Source organism: Oncorhynchus masou, unplaced genomic scaffold, assembly GCF_036934945.1.
Source record: "Oncorhynchus masou masou isolate Uvic2021 unplaced genomic scaffold, UVic_Omas_1.1 unplaced_scaffold_542, whole genome shotgun sequence".
In the NCBI taxonomy this organism is placed as follows: domain Eukaryota; kingdom Metazoa; phylum Chordata; class Actinopteri; order Salmoniformes; family Salmonidae; genus Oncorhynchus; species Oncorhynchus masou.
In genome coordinates, this window is record NW_027011833.1 from 87,910 (window position 1) to 106,668 (window position 18,759).

At 44.4% G+C, this 18,759-nt stretch overlaps 1 protein-coding gene across 1 annotated transcript in view; it reads right to left on the bottom strand.

The window, feature by feature from the left end:
- Nucleotides 1–115: 115 nt before the first annotated feature.
- The window catches only part of LOC135535998 (glypican-6-like), a 174,713-nt gene continuing 156,069 nt past the window's right edge, over nt 116–18,759 (bottom strand). The window contains exons 7-9 of the mRNA XM_064962394.1: nt 13,400–13,530; nt 10,308–10,483; nt 116–1,560 (exon numbers count right to left, since the gene is read on the bottom strand). Coding sequence (XP_064818466.1) covers nt 1,352–1,560; nt 10,308–10,483; nt 13,400–13,530 — 516 coding nt within the window. The 3' untranslated portion in view covers nt 116–1,351. The remainder of the gene's footprint in view (nt 1,561–10,307; nt 10,484–13,399; nt 13,531–18,759) is intronic.

Consider the following 18,759-nt stretch of genomic DNA (forward strand, 5'->3'; position numbering starts at 1 on the left):
AGAACCTTCTCAGGGTTCTATTTCTTTTCTGTTCTGTTCATTTTGAAGTTTTCATAATTCTGCTTTACAAAGAAAGAAAAATGGAATCTTATGTATTTTTAAATTCATCATCATCATCATCATCATCATCGCTCTAAATTGTGTTCTCATTCTGTCTCTCCAGGAGAGAAAGAGCATGTTGTTGTTCAATCAGAGTTAAGGGGAGAAGCAGTTGGTTGGTTTGGAGAAAAGGGGAGAAGTTTGGCTGCCCCACTGACGCTATGTTCTGTTCTGGACGTCACCGAGCAGAGAAGAGCAGAACAGATTAGAATGGAACAGAACAAATTAGAGCAGTACAGATTAGAATAGAGCAGAGCAGAACAGATTAGAATGGAACAGAACAGATTAGAGCAGAACAGAACAGATTAGAATAGAGCAGAGCAGAACAGATTAGAATAGATTAGAATAGAATAGAGCAAAACAGATTAGAATAGAGCAGAATAGAGCAGACCAGATTAGAATAGAGCAGAATAGAGCAGAACAGGGCAGAATAGAGCAGAACAGATTAGAATATAGCAGAGCAGATTAGAACAGAGCAGAAGAGATTAGAATAGAGCAGAACAGATTAGAACAAAGCGGAACAGAACAGATGGGACAGAGCAGAGCAGAACAGATTAAAACAGAGCAGATTAGAGCAGAACAGATTAGAATAGAGCAGAACAGATTAGAACAAAGCAGAGCAGAACAGATTAAACAGAGCAGATTAGAGCAGAACAGATTAGAATAGAGCAGAACAGATTAGAACAGAGCAGAACAGATTAGAACAGAGCAGAACAGATTAGAATAGAGCAGAACAGATTAGAATAGAGCAGAACAGATTAGAATAGAGCAGAACAGATTAGAATAGAGCAGAACAGAACAGAACAGATTAGAACAGAACAGATTAGAATAGAGCAGAACAGATTAGAACAGAGCAGAACAGATTAGAATAGAGCAGAACAGATTAGAATAGAGCAGAACAGATTAGAACAGAACAGAACAGATTAGAGCAGAACAGATTAGAACAGAACAGAACAGATTAGAACAGAACAGATTAGAACAGAACAGATTAGAGCAGAACAGATTAGAACAGATTAGAACAGAGAGATCTTTGGGGACACAGCAGGATGCAGCACTCACAACACTCCTCAGTCTACTACAGTATACTACTGTCACCATATCTCTTCATGGTGGGGATCCGAAAGAGTTGTCCTGTTCTGGTTCCGATTAGAGAACACTAACAGTTAGTATGACGACCGGCTGGCTGGCTGGCTGATTGGTGCCAGAGTCAGAGTAGCAGTAATGTCCTGGTGTCCTCTCGGGCCAGCTGGTATTATCTCCTGGACCAGGACAGGGATGTGAGAGAGAGGGTCAGTAGCAGGGGTAGAGAGGGTCTGGAGGGATGTGGGGTGCTGCCTGCTGCAGCCGAAGCTCGCTCATCACTCCTGTCTGCTCCCACCACGGGGGCCTCTGGACCCACAAACACAAACTCTGTGGTACATCCCTCTGTACAGCCACTGCTGCTGCCGCTACCCTCGTCACCTGGAGAGAGGAGACAGACAGACAGACAGACAGACAGACAGACAGGCAGACAGACAGGCAGACAGACAGACAGACAGGCAGACAGACAGACAGACAGACAGGCAGACAGACAGGCAGACAGGCAGGCAGACAGACAGGCAGACAGACAGACAGACAGACACAGACAGACAGACAGGCAGGCAGACAGGCAGACAGGCAGACAGGCAGACAGGCAGGCAGGCAGGCAGGCAGGCAGGCAGACAGACAGACAGACAGACAGACATAGAGAGAGACATAGAGAGACATAGAGAGACATAGAGAGACAGACAGAGAGAGAGGAGACAGGCAGACAGGCAGACAGACAGGCAGACAGGCAGACAGGCAGACAGACAGACAGACAGGCAGACAGACAGACAGACAGACAGACAGACAGACAGACAGACAGACAGACAGACACACAATAAGTGAGGTTCCAAACAGACTCATGAAGGTTTTCTGGGCCATATCCCTGCCTTGTTGTCACGGCCAGTGTTATTCAAAGCCCCTAATGATGTCTCACTTTGCAGGTGGATGTTTATTGTCCTGGAGGCAGAGCTGAGCGATATCCACAGGGCGGTAAAGTCAAAATTGGCAATATACCATAAAAAAATAAAAAAAATAAAAATGCTTTTTGGTTGTACTGAGGCAATGCAGACAGACAAATGTGATATTTCCATACTATGAGGTTGAAATAACACTGAAAATGATTCAATTATCATAATGTCTTTTTAGTGTAAGATACAAATATATATATATTATTAGCACTTCAGCCTGTTCAGGTGGAATTGAGTTTTTAAAAGTTGTTTTAGTTTTTCACCCACAGTCTGATCTGATTATTCTGACATCATACTTTATTTGCATACGCATCCTCCTACTTCGAAAGGTTAAGCGGGTTTATAAATAATAGATTTATTTAAAAAACAAAAGTACACGGCGTTATTGGTGCTGGAGTATCCAGGTCACGTCCAACAGTCTCCTGAGGGGCAGTCAAGAGTCTCCTATCCACCATCAGCCCCTCTCCTCTCTACCATCAGCCCCTCTCCTCTCTACCATCAGCCCCTCTCCTCTCTACCATCAGCCCCTCTCCTCTCTACCATCAGCCCCTCTCCTCTCTACCATCAGCCCCTCTCCTCTCTACCATCAGCCCCTCTCTTCTCTACCATCAGCCCCTCTCTTCTCTACCATCAGCCCCTCTCCTCTCTACCATCAGCCCCTCTCCTCTCTACCATCAGCCCCTCTCCTCTCTACCATCAGCCCCTCTCCTCTCTACCATCAGCCCCTCTCCTCTCTACCATCAGCCCCTCTCCTCTCTACCATCAGCCCCTCTCCTCTCTACCATCAGCCCCTCTCCTCTCTACCATCAGCCCCTCTCCTCTCTACCATCAGGAACTCTCTTCTCTACCATCAGCCCCTCTCCTCTCTACCATCAGCCCCTCTCCTCTCTACCATCAGCCCCTCACCTCTCTACCATCAGCCCCTCTCCTCTCTACCATCAGCCCCTCTCCTCTCTACCATCAGCCCCTCTCCTCTCTACCATCAGGAACTCTCTTCTCTACCATCAGCCCCTCTCCTCTCTACCATCAGCCCCTCTCCTCTCTCCTCTCTACCATCAGCCCATCTCCTCTCTACCATCAGCCCCTCTCCTCTCTACCATCAGCCCCTCTCCTCTCTACCACCAGCCCCTCTCCTCTCTACCACCAGCCCCTCTCCTCTCTACCATCAGCCCCTCTCCTCTCTACCATCAGCCCCTCTCCTCTCTACCATCAGGACCACTCTTCTCTACCATCAGCCCCTCTCCTCTCTACCATCAGCCCCTCTCTTCTCTACCATCAGCCCCTCTCCTCTCTACCATCAGCCCCTCTCCTCTCTACCATCAGCCCCTCACCTCTCTACCATCAGCCCCTCTCCTCTCTACCATCAGCCCCTCTCCTCTCTACCATCAGCCCCTCTCCTCTCTACCATCAGGACCACTCCTCTCTACCATCAGCCCCTCTCCTCTCTACCATCAGCCCCTCTCCTCTCTACCATCAGCCCCTCTCCTCTCTACCATCAGCCAATCTCTTCTCTACCATCAGGACCACTCCTCTCTACCATCAGCCCCTCTCCTCTCTACCATCAGCACCTCTCCTCTCTACCATCAGCCAATCTCTTCTCTACCATCAGGACCACTCCTCTCTACCATCAGCCCCACTCCTCTCTACCATCAGCCCCTCTCCTCTCTACCATCAGCACCTCTCCTCTCTACCATCAGCCCATCTCTTCTCTACCATCAGCCCCTCTCTTCTCTACCATCAGGACCACTCCTCTCTACCATCAGCCCCACTCCTCTCTACCATCAGCCCTTCTCCTCTCTACCATCAGCCCCACTTTTCTCTACCATCAGATTTCACTAGGGAGCCAGAGACTCACCACAGGGCTAGATTTCACAAGGGCGCCAGAGACTCATCACAGGGCTAGATTTCACAAGGGAGCCAGAGACGGGACAGTGTGTTATATAGACAGTGTGTTATATATACTGATTTAGACAGTGTGTCATATAGACAGTGTGTTATATAGACTGATTTAGACAGTGTGTCATATAGACAGTGTGTTATATAGACTGATTTAGACAGTGTATCATATAGACAGTGTGTTATATAGACTGATTTAGACAGTGTGTTATATGGACTGATTTAGACAGTGTGTTATATAGACATTGTGTTATATAGACAGATTTAGACAGTGTGTTATATAGACTGATTTAGACAGTGTGTTATATAGACTGATTTAGACAGTGTGTTATGTAGACATTGTGTTATATAGACTGATTTAGACAGTGTGTCATATAGACAATGTGTTATATAGACTGATTTAGACCGTGTCTTATATAGACTGATTTGGACAGTGTCTTATATAGACAGTCTGTTATATAGACTGATTTAGACAATGTGTTGTATAGACTGATTTAGACAGTGTGTTATATAGACCGTGGGTTATATAGACTCACTTAGACAGTGTGTTGTATAGACAGTGTGTTATATAGACTGATTTAGACAGTGTGTTATATAGACTGATTTAGGAAGTGTATCATACAGACCGTGTGTTATATAGACTGATTTAGACAGTGTGTTATATAGACTGATTTAGACAGTGAGTCATATAGACAGTGTGTTATATAGACTGATTTAGACAGTGTGTTATATAGACAGTGTGTTATATAGACTGATTTAGACAGTGTGTTATATAGACATTGTGTTATATAGACTGATTTAGACAGTGTGTTATATAGACAGTGTGTTATATAGACTGATTTAGACAGTGTGTCATATAGACTGTGTTATATAGACTGATTTAGACAGTGTGTTATATAGACAGTGTGTTATATAGACTGATTTAGACAGTGTGTTATATAGACTGATTTAGACAGTGTGTTATATAGACTGATTTAGACAGTGTGTCATATAGACTGTGTGTTATATAGACTGATTTAGACAGTGTGTTATATAGACTGATTTAGACAGCGTGTTATATAGACTGATTTAGACAATGTGTTATATAGACTGATTTAGACAGTGTGTTATATAGACTGATTTAGACAGTGTGTTATATAGTCTGATTTAGACAGTGTGTCATATAGACAGTGTGTTATATAGACTGATTTAGACAGTGTGTTATATAGACATTGTGTTATGTAGACTGATTTAGACAATGTGTTATATAGACTGATTTAGACAATGTGTTATATAGACTGATTTAGACAGTGTGTTATATAGACAGTGTGTTCTATAAACTGATTTAGACAATGTGTTATATAGACTGATTTAGACAGTGTGTCATATAGACAGTGTGTTATATAGACTGATTTAGACAGTGTGTTATATAGACAGTGTGTTATATAAACTGATTTAGACAGTGTGTTATATAGACATTGTGTTATATAGACTTATTTAGACAATGTGTTATATAGACTGATTAAGACAGTGTGTTATATAGACTGATTTAGACAGTGTGTCATATAGACAGTGTGTCATATAGACTGATTTAGACAACATGTTATATAGACTGATATAGACAGTGTGTTATATAGACTAATTTAGACAGTGTGTTATATAGACTGATTTAGACAGTGTGTTATATAGACTGATTTAGACAGTGTGTTATATAGATTGTGTGTTATATAGACTGATTTAGACAGTGTGTCATATTGACAGTGTGTTATATAGACTGATTTAGACAGTGTGTTATATAGACTGATTTAGACAGTGTGTCATATAGACAGTGTGTTATATAGACTGATTTAGACAGTGTGTTATATAGACTGATTTAGACAGTGTGTTATATAGACTGATTTAGACAGTGTGTTATATAGACTGATTTAGACAGTGTGTTATATAGACATTGTGTTATATAGACTTATTTAGACAATGTGTTATATAGACTGATTAAGACAGTGTGTTATATAGACTGATTTAGACAGTGTGTCATATAGACAGTGTGTCATATAGACTGATTTAGACAACATGTTATATAGACTGATATAGACAGTGTGTTATATAGACTAATTTAGACAGTGTGTTATATAGACTGATTTAGACAGTGTGTTATATAGACTGATTTAGACAGTGTGTTATATAGATTGTGTGTTATATAGACTGATTTAGACAGTGTGTCATATTGACAGTGTGTTATATAGACTGATTTAGACAGTGTGTTATATAGACTGATTTAGACAGTGTGTCATATAGACAGTGTGTTATATAGACTGATTTAGACAGTGTGTTATATAGACTGATTTAGACAGTGTGTTATATAGACTGATTTAGACAGTGTATTATATAGACTGATTTAGACAGTGTGTTATATAGACTGATTAAGACATTGTGTTATATAGACTGATTTAAACAATGTGTTATATAGACTGATTTAGACAGTGTGTCATATAGACAGTGTGTTATATAGACTTATTTAGACAGTGTGTTATATAGACAGTGTGTCATATAGACTGATTTAGACAGTGTGTTATATAGACTGATTTAGACAGTGTGTTACATAGACTGATTTAGACAGTGTGTTATATAGACTGATTTAGACAGTGTGTCATATAGACAGTGTGTTATATAGACTGATTTAGACAGTGTGTTATATAGACTGATTTAGACAGTGTGTTATATAGACTGATTTAGACAGTGTGTCATATAGACAGTGTGTTATATAGACTGATTTAGACAGTGTGTTATATAGACTGATTAGACCGTGTGTTGCATAGACAGTGTGGTTATATAGACTGATTTAGACAGTGTGTTATATAGACAGTATGTTATATAGACTGATTTAGACACTGTGTCATATAGACATGATTTAGACAGTGTGTTATATAGACTGATTAAGACCGTGTGTTATATAGACTGATTTAGACAGTGTGTTATATAGACTGATTTAGACAGTGTGTCATATAGACAGTGTGTTATATAGACTGATTTAGACAGTGTGTTATATAGACAGTGTGTTATATAGACTGATTAAAACCGTGTGTTATATAGACTGATTTAGACAGTGTGTTACATAGACAGTGTGGTTATATAGACTGATTTAGACAGTGTGTCATATAGACTGATTTAGACAGTGTGTTATATATACTGATTTAGACAGCGTGTTATATAGACTGATTTAGACAATGTGTTATATAGACTGATTTAGACAGTGTGTTATATAGACTGATTTAGACAGTGTGTCATATAGACAGTGTGTTATATAGACTGATTTAGACAGTGTGTTATATAGACTGATTTAGACAGTGTGTTATATAGACTGTGTGTCATATAGACTGATTTAGACAGTGTGGTATATTAACTGATTTAGGCAGTCTGTCATATAGACTGTGTGTTATATAGACTGATTTAGACAGTGTGTCATATAGATAATGTGTTGTATAGACTGATTTAGACAGTGTGTTATATAGACTGATTAAGACAGTGTGTTATATAGACTGATTAAGACAGTGTGTTATATAGACTGATTTAGACAGTGTGTTATATAGATTGTGTGTTATATAGACTGATTTAGACAGTGTGTTATATAGACTGATTTAGACAGTGTGTTATATAGACTGATTTAGACAGTGTGTCATATAAATAATGTGTTGTATAGACTGATTTAGACAGTGTGTTATATAGACTGATTAAGACAGTGTGTTATATAGAGTGATTAAGACAGTGTGTTATATAGACAGTGTGTTATATAGACTGATTAAGACAGTGTGTTATATAGACTGATTTAGACAGTGTGTCATATAGACAGTGTGTTATATAGACTGATTAAGACAGTGTGTTATATAGACAGTATGTTATATAGACTGATTTAGACAGTGTGTCATATAGATAATGTGTTGTATAGACTGATTTAGACAGTGTGTTATATAGACTGATTAAGACAGTGTGTTATATAGACTTATTTAGACAGTGTGTTATATAGACAGCGTGTTATATAGACTGATTTAGACAGTGTGTTATATAGACTGATTTAGACAGTGTGTTATATAGACAGTGTGGTTATATAGACTGATTAAAACCATGTGTTATATAGACTGATTTAGACAGTGTGTTATATAGATTGTGTGTTATATAGACTGATTTAGACAGTGTGTTATATAGACTGATTTAGACAGTGTGTTATATAGACTGATTTAGACAGTGTGTTATATAGATTGTGTGTTATATAGACTGATTTAGACAGTGTGTTATATAGACTGATTTAGACAGTGTGTTATATATACTGATTTAGACAGTGTGTTATATAGATAGTGTGTTATATAGACTGATTTAGACAGTGTGTTATATAGACTGATTTAGACAGTGTGTTATATATACTGATTTAGACAGTGTGTTATATAGATTGTGTGTTATATAGACTGATTTAGACAGTGTGTTATATAGACTGATTTAGACAGCGTGTTATATAGACTGATTTAGACAGTGTGTTATATAGACTGATTTAGACAGTGTGTTATATATACTGATTTAGACAGTGTGTTATATAGACTGATTTAGACAGTGTGTTATATAGACAGTGTTGTTATATAGACTATAGGGAATAGGGCTCCATTCTCTCTGTAGTGCTCTACCATGGCCCATAGGGAATAGGCCTCTATTATCTCTGTAGTGCACTACCAGGGCCCATAGGGAATAGGGCTCTATTCTCTCTATAGTCTATATAACACACTGTCTAAATCAGTCTATATAACAACACTGTCTATATAACACACTGTCTAAATCAGTCTATATAACACACTGTCTAAATCAGTCTATACATTTACATTTACATTTAAGTCTGCCAAATGACTAAAATGTAAATGTATAGACTGATTTAGACAGTATGTTATATAGACTATAGAGAGAATAGAGCCCTATTCCCTATGGGCCCTGTTCAAGGTAGAGCACTATAGAGCCCTATTCCCCATGGACCCTGTTCAAGGTAGTGCACTACAGAGAGAATAGAGCCCTATTCCCTATGGACCCTGTTCAAGGTAGTGCACTACAGAGAGAATAGAGCACTATTCCCTATGGGCCCTGTTCAAGGTAGTGCACTACAGAGAGAATAGAGCCCTATTCCCTATGGGCCCTGTTCAAGGTAGTGCACTACAGAGAGAATAGAGCCCTATTCCCTATGGGCCCTGGTAGTGCACTACAGAGAGAATAGAGCCCTATTCCCTATGGGCCCTGTTCAAGGTAGTGCACTACAGAGAGAATAGAGCCCTATTCCCTATGGACCCTGTTCAAGGTAGTGCACTACAGAGAGAATAGAGCCCTATTCCCTATGGACCCTGTTCAAGGTAGTGCACTACAGAGAGAATAGAGCACTATTCCCTATGGACCATGTTCAAGGTAGTGCACTACAGAGAGAATAGAGCCCTATTCCCTATGGGCCCTGTTCAAGGTAGTGCACTACAGAGAGAATAGCGCCCTATTCCCTATGGGCCCTGTTCAAGGTAGTGCACTACAGAGAGAATAGAGCACTATTCCCTATGGACCCTGTTCAAGGTAGTGCACTACAGAGAGAATAGAGCCCTATTCCCTATGGGCCCTGTTCAAGGTAGTGCACTACAGAGAGAATAGAGCCCTATTCCCTATGGGCCCTGTTCAAGGTAGTGCACTACAGAGTGAATAGAGCCCTATTCCCTATGGGCCCTGGTAGTGCACTACAGAGAGAATAGAGCCCTATTCCCTATGGGCCCTGTTCAAGGTAGTGCACTACAGAGAGAATAGAGCCCTATTCCCTATGGGCCCTGGTAGTGCACTACAGAGAGAATAGAGCCCTATTCCCTATGGGCCCTGTTCAAGGTAGTGCACTACAGAGAGAATAGAGCCCTATTCCCTATGGACCCTGTTCAAGGTAGTGCACTACAGAGAGAATAGAGCCCTATTCCCTATGGGCCCTGTTCAAGGTAGTGCACTACAGAGAGAATAGAGCCCTATTCCCTATGGGCCCTGGTAGTGCACTACAGAGAGAATAGAGCCCTATTCCCTATGGACCCTGTTCAAGGTAGTGCACTACAGAGAGAATAGAGCCCTATTCCCTAGGGACTCTGTTCAAGGTAGTGCACTACAGAGAGAATAGAGCCCTATTCCCTATGGACCCTGTTCAAGGTAGTGCACTACAGAGAGAATAGAGCCCTATTCCCTAGGGACTCTGTTCAAGGTAGTGCACTACAGAGAGAACAGGGTACCGTTTGGAACACAATGCGGCTGACTTACTGGAGTCCTGAAAGAAGATGTCGTTGCCGTTGTAGGCGTTTCTCAGCTTGTTGGTCATCACTCTGAGTGTCATGATCTGTTGGCGAATCAGAGTGTCTGGTCTCGTGATGTCCACCGCCACCTCTGGGTTGTTCAGCTGGTTGGTGAGGCCGTCCTTTACCACCTCAGGAAAATACCTGGGAGGATTACAACAACGCCAGTTAAGAAACATGTCTGAGGAAGACATATTAAAAGACAATCACATTTCATTTGGCAGGAAATTATTCAATTATCTGGATCGTGTGGAGCATTCTCCAGCATTCAGTGAGCAGCTGTCAGTGGTCCTGAGGAGGTTCTCCATCATTCAGAGAGCAGCTGTCAGTGGTCCTGAGGAGGTTCTCCATCATTCAGAGAGCAGCTGTCAGTGGTCCTGAGGAGGTTCTCCATCACTCAGAGAGCAGCTGTCAGTGGTCCTGAGGAGGTTCTCCATCATTCAGAGAGCAGCTGTCAGTGGTCCTGAGGAGGTTCTCCATCATTCAGAGAGCAGCTGTCAGTGGTCCTGAGGAGGTTCTCCATCATATAATGAGCAGCTGTCAGTGGTCCTGAGGAGGTTCTCCAGCATTCAGAGAGCAGCTGTCAGTGGTCCTGAGGAGGTTCTCCATCACTCAGGGAGCAGCTGTCAGTGGTCCTGAAGAGGTTCTCCATCACTCAGAGAGCAGCTGTCAGTGGTCCTGAGGAGGTTCTCCATCACTCAGAGAGCAGCTGTCAGTGGTCCTGAGGAGGTTCTCCATCACTCAGTGAGCAGCTGTCAGTGGTCCTGAAGAAGTTCTCCAGCATTCAGTGAGCAGCTGTCAGTGGTCCTGAAGAGGTTCTCCATCACTCAGGGAGCAGCTGTCAGTGGTCCTGAAGAGGTTATCCATCACTCAGTGAGCAGCTGTCAGTGGTCCTGAAGAGGTTCTCCATCACTCAGAGAGCAGCTGTCAGTGGTCCTGAGGAGGTTCTCCAGCATTCAGTGTAGCTGTCAGTGGTCCGGAGGAGGTTCTCCATCACTCAGAGAGCAGCTGTCAGTGGTCCTGAAGAGGTTCTCCAGCATTCAGAGTAGCTGTCATCTACAGTCCTACTGGGTCCTCTCTTCCTGATCCAGTCCTCTACAGTTCTACTGGGTCCTCTCTCCCTGATCCAATCCTCTACAGTTCTGCTGGGTACTCTCTCCCTGATCCAGTCCTCTACAGTTCTGCTGGGTACTCTCTCCCTGATCCAGTGCTCTACAGTTCTGCTGGGTCCTCTCTGCCTGATCCAGTCCTCTACAGTTCTACTGGGTCCTCCCTCCCTGATCCAGTCCTCTACACTTCTACCCTCCCTGATCCAGTCCTCTACACTTCTACTAGGTCCTCCCTCCCTGATCCAGTCCTCTACAGTTCTACTGGGTCCTCTCTCCCTGATCCAGTCCTCTACAGTTCTACTGGGTCCTCTCTCCCTGATCCAGTCCTCTAGAGTTCTACTGGGTCCTCTCTCCCTGATCCAGTCCTCTACAGTTCTGCTGGGTCCTCTCTCCCTGATCCAGTCCTCTACAGTTCTACTGGGTCCTCTCTCCCTGATCCAGTCCTCTACAGTTCTGCTGGGTCCTCTCTCCCTGATCCAGTCCTCTACAGTTCTGCTGGGTCCTCTCTCCCTGATCCAGTCCTCTACAGTTCTGCTGGGTCCTCTCTCCCTGATCCAGTCCTCTACAGTTCTGCTGGGTCCTCCCTCCCTGATCCAGTCCTCTCCAGTTCTAACAGACAGACAGACAGACAGACAGACAGACAGACAGACAGACAGACAGACAGCTGTGGTGACCAGGGACTGTGCTGTGGTGACCAGGGACTGTGATGTGGTGACCAGACCCTGTGCTGTGGTGACCAGACCCTGTGCTGTGGTGACCAGACCCTGTGCTGTGGTGACCAGACCCTGTGCTGTGGTGACCAGGGACTGTGCTGTGGTGACCAGACCCTGTGCTGTGGTGACCAGACCCTGTGCTGTGGTGACCAGACCCTGTGCTGTGGTGACCAGAGACTGTGATGTGGTGACCAGGGACTGTGCTGTGGTGACCAGACCCTGTGCTGTGGTGACCAGACCCTGTGCTGTGGTGACCACGGACTGTGCTGTGGTGACCAAGGACTGTGCTGTGGTGACCAGGGACTGTGATGTGGTGACCAGGGACTGTGATGTGTGAGGCCAAAAATGCCTCGACTAGCTGGGAGAGGGGATGGGGGGGTTGAGAGATAGGGTGGTTCTGGCTTTCATTCCAAGCAGTTATAAACACGTCCTCTCTCCCTGATCCAGTCCTACAGTAGTAGATGAGAACATCTCACCATATCCATAAAGTGTCAGAGATTGACAGGTAAATAGTGTGTCTGCCTTATCTGGCCTTGGCTGTAGTACTGGTTCTCTCTTGTCCTGTACCAAGGACCATAGTACCATAGTTCTGGATCAGCTGAGGGTCTCCAGCACTGTTCAGATCTCATCAGACTGGCTGTAGTACTGGTTCTCTCTTGTCCTGTACCAAGGACCATAGTACCATAGTTCTGGATCAGCTGAGGGTCTCCAGCACTGTTCAGATCTCATCAGACTGGCTGTAGTACTGGTTCTCTCTTGTCCTGTACCAAGGACCATAGTACCATAGTTCTGGATCAGCTGAAGGTCTCCAGCACTGTTCAGACCTCGTCAGACTGGCTGTAGTACTGGTTCTCTCTTGTCCTGTACCAAGGACCATAGTACCATAGTTCTGGATCAGCTGAAGGTCTCCAGCACTGTTCAGACCTCGTCAGACTGGCTGTAGTACTGGTTAGTGTAGTTATATTGGATGACTGAGGGTCTCCAGCACTGCTCAGACCTCGTCAGACTGGCTGTAGTACTGGTTAGTGTAGTTATATTGGATGACTGAGGGTCTCCAGCACTGCTCAGACCTCGTCAGACTAGTTGTAGGACTAGTTATTGTAGTTCTACACGTGCGTGATCTGAACACCTCTCACCTGGCCTTGGCGTGACTGTTCCAGCACTGTTCAGACCTCATCAGATTAGTTGTAGGACTAGTTAGTGTAGTTCTACAGGTGCGTGATCTGAACACCTCTCACCTGGCCTTGGCGTGACTGTTCCAACACTGCTCTTCATCTGACTCGGTCAACTTGTCTTTAATACAGATCTCATCTGGCAGGTTGGACCAGAACCTTTTGGACTGCTTCAGCTTCTTCTTAATGTCGAGCACCTGCAGGAGATGAGGGAGAGAGTGGGAATGGGGTTCAAACATCCTGCTCACTTTCCCCCAAATCCACACGTTGAAATCGCTGTTGAAATATTCTGGGAATCAGGAGGGATTAAACAGGAAATCTGGAATCCTCCAACCAGAGGGGTGGAACTACGACTGAAGTGAGATCTATTGAGGGGTTTTCTAAAACTAGCCAGTTTCAGTTAGCTTCACATTCCAGCTCAGGCTTCATCCATACTAAGACAATGGATATTGCTCTTCCGCCTGTCGCTAACTCTAGCAGGTTTGTAACTGCGCATGCATGTCGCACGTGGCTAATCGAATGCCTTAACTCTTCACTGAGACAGTGCTGAAACACACATCCAAAGGGGCGAGTCAGTGCCACATTTGAATTTGTGCCAAAGTCAAAAATTAAAGAAAAGTTATATTTCAAATTCAGCAGGTTATGGTGTGAAATTAGTCTCTTAGAAGTGGTCGTCTTTATCTAATGACGTACCGTTAATGACCTCTTTATCTAATGACGTATCGTTAATGACCTCTTTATCTAATGACATATCGTTAATGACCTCTTTATCTAATGACGTATCGTTAATGACCTCTTTATCTAATGTCGTATTGTTAATGTCGTCTTTATCTAATGACGTATCGTTAATGACCTCTTTATCTAATGACGTATTGTCAATGACCTCTATCTAATGACGTATTGTCAATGACCTCTATCTAATGACGTATTGTTAACGCCCTCTTTATCTAATGACGTATCGTTAACGCCCTCTTTATCTAATAACGTATCGTTAATGTTGTCTTTATCTTACAACGTATTGTTAATGTTGTCTTTATCTAATGATGTATCGTTAATGACCTCTTTATCTAATGACGTATCGTTAATGACCTCTTTATCTAATGACGTATCGTTAATGCCATCTTCGGTGTGCCGATCAACGCACAAGAACCTTTGTACCACTCCTATCCATAAAATTAAGTCATACACCAATTTTACTGTAGGTGAAGCTGGGCTCCAAAGTGGCGCAGCTGGCTAAGGCACTGCATCTCAGTGCAAGAGGTGCAAGAGGTGGTTCGAAATCGAGGCTGAATCACATTGGGAGTCCAATAGGTGTACAATTGGCCCAGCATCGTCTGGGTTTGGCCGGGGGAGGCCGTCATTGTAAATAAGAATTTGTTCAACCTTTATTTGTTAAAACAAGGTTGAATAAAAAAAACAACAACATTTTTTTAAAGTTTTAAATGGATTATGTCAATGTGTAATGTCATAGGTATTTAAAAAATAAAAAAATAAATATTTTTTTTACATAAAAACTCATTTTTAAATAATAAAATATTTAATCAGTCATCTCAAATGAAGGGAATAAAGACGTAATGGTTGCGAGGTGATCTGATTTGATTGGTCAAAAGGATGACAAGATGGAGGGCACCAACTACAGCAAACACAAACCAGTACAGTAGGGATGATCTGAAATACAAGCAAGAAAATCCACACAGAGGAATCTTAAACAGGATTTAGGATTTAGACGAATCCTAAACACTTAAACAGCAAAAAGAACTTTATCTGCAAAAAAAAAGGTGTTTTAATTTTATTTCCTTACTTATCGTCAACGTAATTTGGCAACAGAAGACAGACAGATTGATGTTTATCAGATCAGCTCTGGGTGATGCCTACGTTCTGACGTGTCCCTGAGGAGATCTGACACCAGATTACGTTCTGACGTGTCCCTGAGGAGATCTGACACCAGATTACGTTCTGACGTGTCCCTGAAGAGATCTGACACCAGATTACGTTCTGACGTGTCCCTGAGGAGATCTGAGGCCAGATTACGTTCTGACGTGTCCCTGAGGAGATCTGAGGCCAGATTACGTTCTGACGTGTCCCTGAGGAGATCTGACACCAGATTACGTTCTGACGTGTCCCTGAGGAGATCTGACACCAGATTACGTTCTGACGTGTCCCTGAGGAGATCTGAGGCCAGATTACGTTCTGACGTGTCCCTGAGGAGATCTGACACCAGATTACGTTCTGACGTGTCCCTGAGGAGATCTGAGGCCAGATTACGTTCTGACGTGTCCCTGAGGAGATCTGAGGCCAGATTACGTTCTGACGTGTCCCTGAGGAGATCTGAGGCCAGATTACGTTCTGACGTGTCCCTGAGGAGATCTGACACCAGATTATTTTCTGACGTGTCCCTGAGGAGATCTGAGGCCAGATTATGTTCTGACGTGTCCCTGAGGAGATCTGAGGCCAGATTACGTTCTGACGTGTCCCTGAGGAGATCTGAGGCCAGATTACGTTCTGACGTGTCCCTGAGGAGATCTGACACCAGATTACGTTCTGACGTGTCCCAGAGGAGATCTGAGGCCAGATTACGTTCTGACGTGTCCCTGAGGAGATCTGAGGCCAGATTACGTTCTGACGTGTCCCTGAGGAGATCTGAGGCCAGATTACGTTCTGACGTGTCCTAGAGGAGATCTGAGGCCAGATTACGTTCTGACGTGTCCCTGAGGAGATCTGAGGCCAGATTACGTTCTGACGTGTCCCTGAGGAGATCTGAGGCCAGATTACGTTCTGACGTGTCCCTGAGGAGATCTGAGGCCAGATTACGTTCTGACGTGTCCCTGAGGAGATCTGACGCCAGATTACGTTCTGACGTGTCCCTGAGGAGATCTGAGGCCAGATTACGTTCTGACGTGTCCCTGAGGAGATCTGACACCAGATTACGTTCTGACGTGTCCCTGAGGAGATCTGACACCAGATTACGTTCTGACGTGTCCCTGAGGAGATCTGACGCCAGATTACGTTCTGACGTGTCCCTGAGGAGATCTGAGGCCAGATTACGTTCTGACGTGTCCCTGAGGAGATCTGAGGCCAGATTATGTTCTGACGTGTCCCTGGGGAGATTTGACACCAGACTACGTTCTGACGTGTCCCTGAGGAGATCTGACACCAGATTACGTTCTGACGTGTCCCTGAGGAGATCTGAGGCCAGATTACGTTCTGACGTGTCCCTGAGGAGATTTGACACCAGATTACGTTCTGATGTGTCCCTGAGGAGATCTGACACCAGATTATGTTCTGACGTGTCCCTGAGGAGATCTGACACCAGATTACGTTCTGACGTGTCCCCGAGGAGATCTGAGGCCAGATTACGTTCTGACGTGTCCCTGAGGAGATCTGACACCAGATTACGTTCTGACGTGTCCCTGAGGAGATCTGAGGCCAGATTACGTTCTGACGTGTCCCTGAGGAGATCTGAGGCCAGATTACGTTCTGACGTGTCCCTGAGATCTGAGGCCAGATTACGTTCTGACGTGTCCCTGAGGAGATCTGAGGCCAGATTACGTTCTGACGTGTCCCTGAGGAGATCTGAGGCCAGATTACGTTCTGACGTGTCCCTGAGGAGATCTGACACTAGATTACGTTCTGACGTGTCCCTGAGGAGATCTGACACCAGATTACGTTCTGACGTGTCCCTGAGGAGATCTGAGACCAGATTACGTTCTGACGTGTCCCTGAGGAGATCTGAGGCCAGATTACGTTCTGACGTGTCCCTGAGGAGATCTGAGGCCAGATTACGTTCTGACGTGTCCCTGAGGAGATCTGACACCAGATTACATTCTGACGTGTCCCTGAGGAGATCTGACACCAGATTACGTTCTGACGTGTCCCTGAGGAGATCTGACACCAGATTACGTTCTGACGTGTCCCTGAGGAGATCTGACACCAGATTACGTTCTGACGTGTCCCTGAGGAGATCTGACACCAGATTACGTTCTGACGTGTCCCTGAGGAGATCTGACACCAGATTACGTTCTGACGTGTCCCTGAGGAGATCTGACACCAGATTACGTTCTGACGTGTCCCTGAGGAGATCTGACACCAGATTACGTTCTGACGTGTCCCTGAGGAGATCTGACACCAGATTACGTTCTGACGTGTCCCTGAGAAGATCTGACACCAGATTACGTTCTGACGTGTCCCTGAGGAGATCTGACACCAGATTACGTTCTGACGTGTCCCTGAGGAGATCTGACACCAGATTACGTTCTGACGTGTCCCTGAGGAGATCTGACGCCAGATTACGTTCTGACGTGTCCCTGAGGAGATCTGACACCAGATTACATTCTGACGTGTCCCTGAGGAGATCTGACACCAGATTACGTTCTGACGTGTCCCTGAGGAGATCTGAGGCCAGATTACGTTCTGACGTGTCCCTGAGGAGATCTGAGGCCAGATTACGTTCTGACGTGTCCCTGAGAAGATCTGACACCAGATTACGTTCTGACGTGTCCCTGAGGAGTTCTGACACCAGATTACGTTCTGACGTGTCCCTGAGGAGATCTGACACCAGATTACGTTCTGACGTGTCCCTGAGGAGATCTGACACCAGATTACGTTCTGACGTGTCCCTGAGGAGATCTGACGCCAGATTACGTTCTGACGTGTCCCTGAGGAGATCTGACACCAGATTACATTCTGACGTGTCCCTGAGGAGATCTGACACCAGATTACGTTCTGACGTGTCCCTGAGGAGATCTGAGGCCAGATTACGTTCTGACGTGTCCCTGAGGAGATCTGAGGCCAGATTACGTTCTGACGTGTCCCTGAGAAGATCTGACACCAGATTACGTTCTGACGTGTCCCTGAGGAGATCTGACACCAGATTACGTTCTGACGTGTCCCTGAGGAGATCTGAGGCCAGATTACGTTCTGACGTGTCCCTGAGGAGATCTGACACCAGATTACGTTCTGACGTGTCCCTGAGGAGATCTGACACCAGATCACGGTCAGCCTGCGGTGTCACTTCACCTCCTCGCTGGTTCAACACGTAATGCGACGCGCCACAGAACACTAACAGACTGATGCTTATCAGCTCCGTTGAGCCCTGCCTGGGTATTGCTCTGATTACAGTCAGATTACAGCCTGTGGTACCTGTCTGCTGTGTTTAATACTGCGTTCTATTACAGTCAGACCCAGCTGGAGATCGCGCCACATCAAAAGCTAACTATTGAGGAGACAGAAGCAGGACACGTCTGAGGACTGCGTTTCACACATCCCCTTGTGCTACAAACACAACAAAATAACCCTTCATCATCTAGCTGGTCTTCTTCATCTAGTTGGATGGTCTTCATCATCTAGCTGGATGGTCTTCATCATCTAGCTGGATGGTCTTCATCATCTGGATGGATGGTCTTCATCATCTGGATGGATGGGCTTCA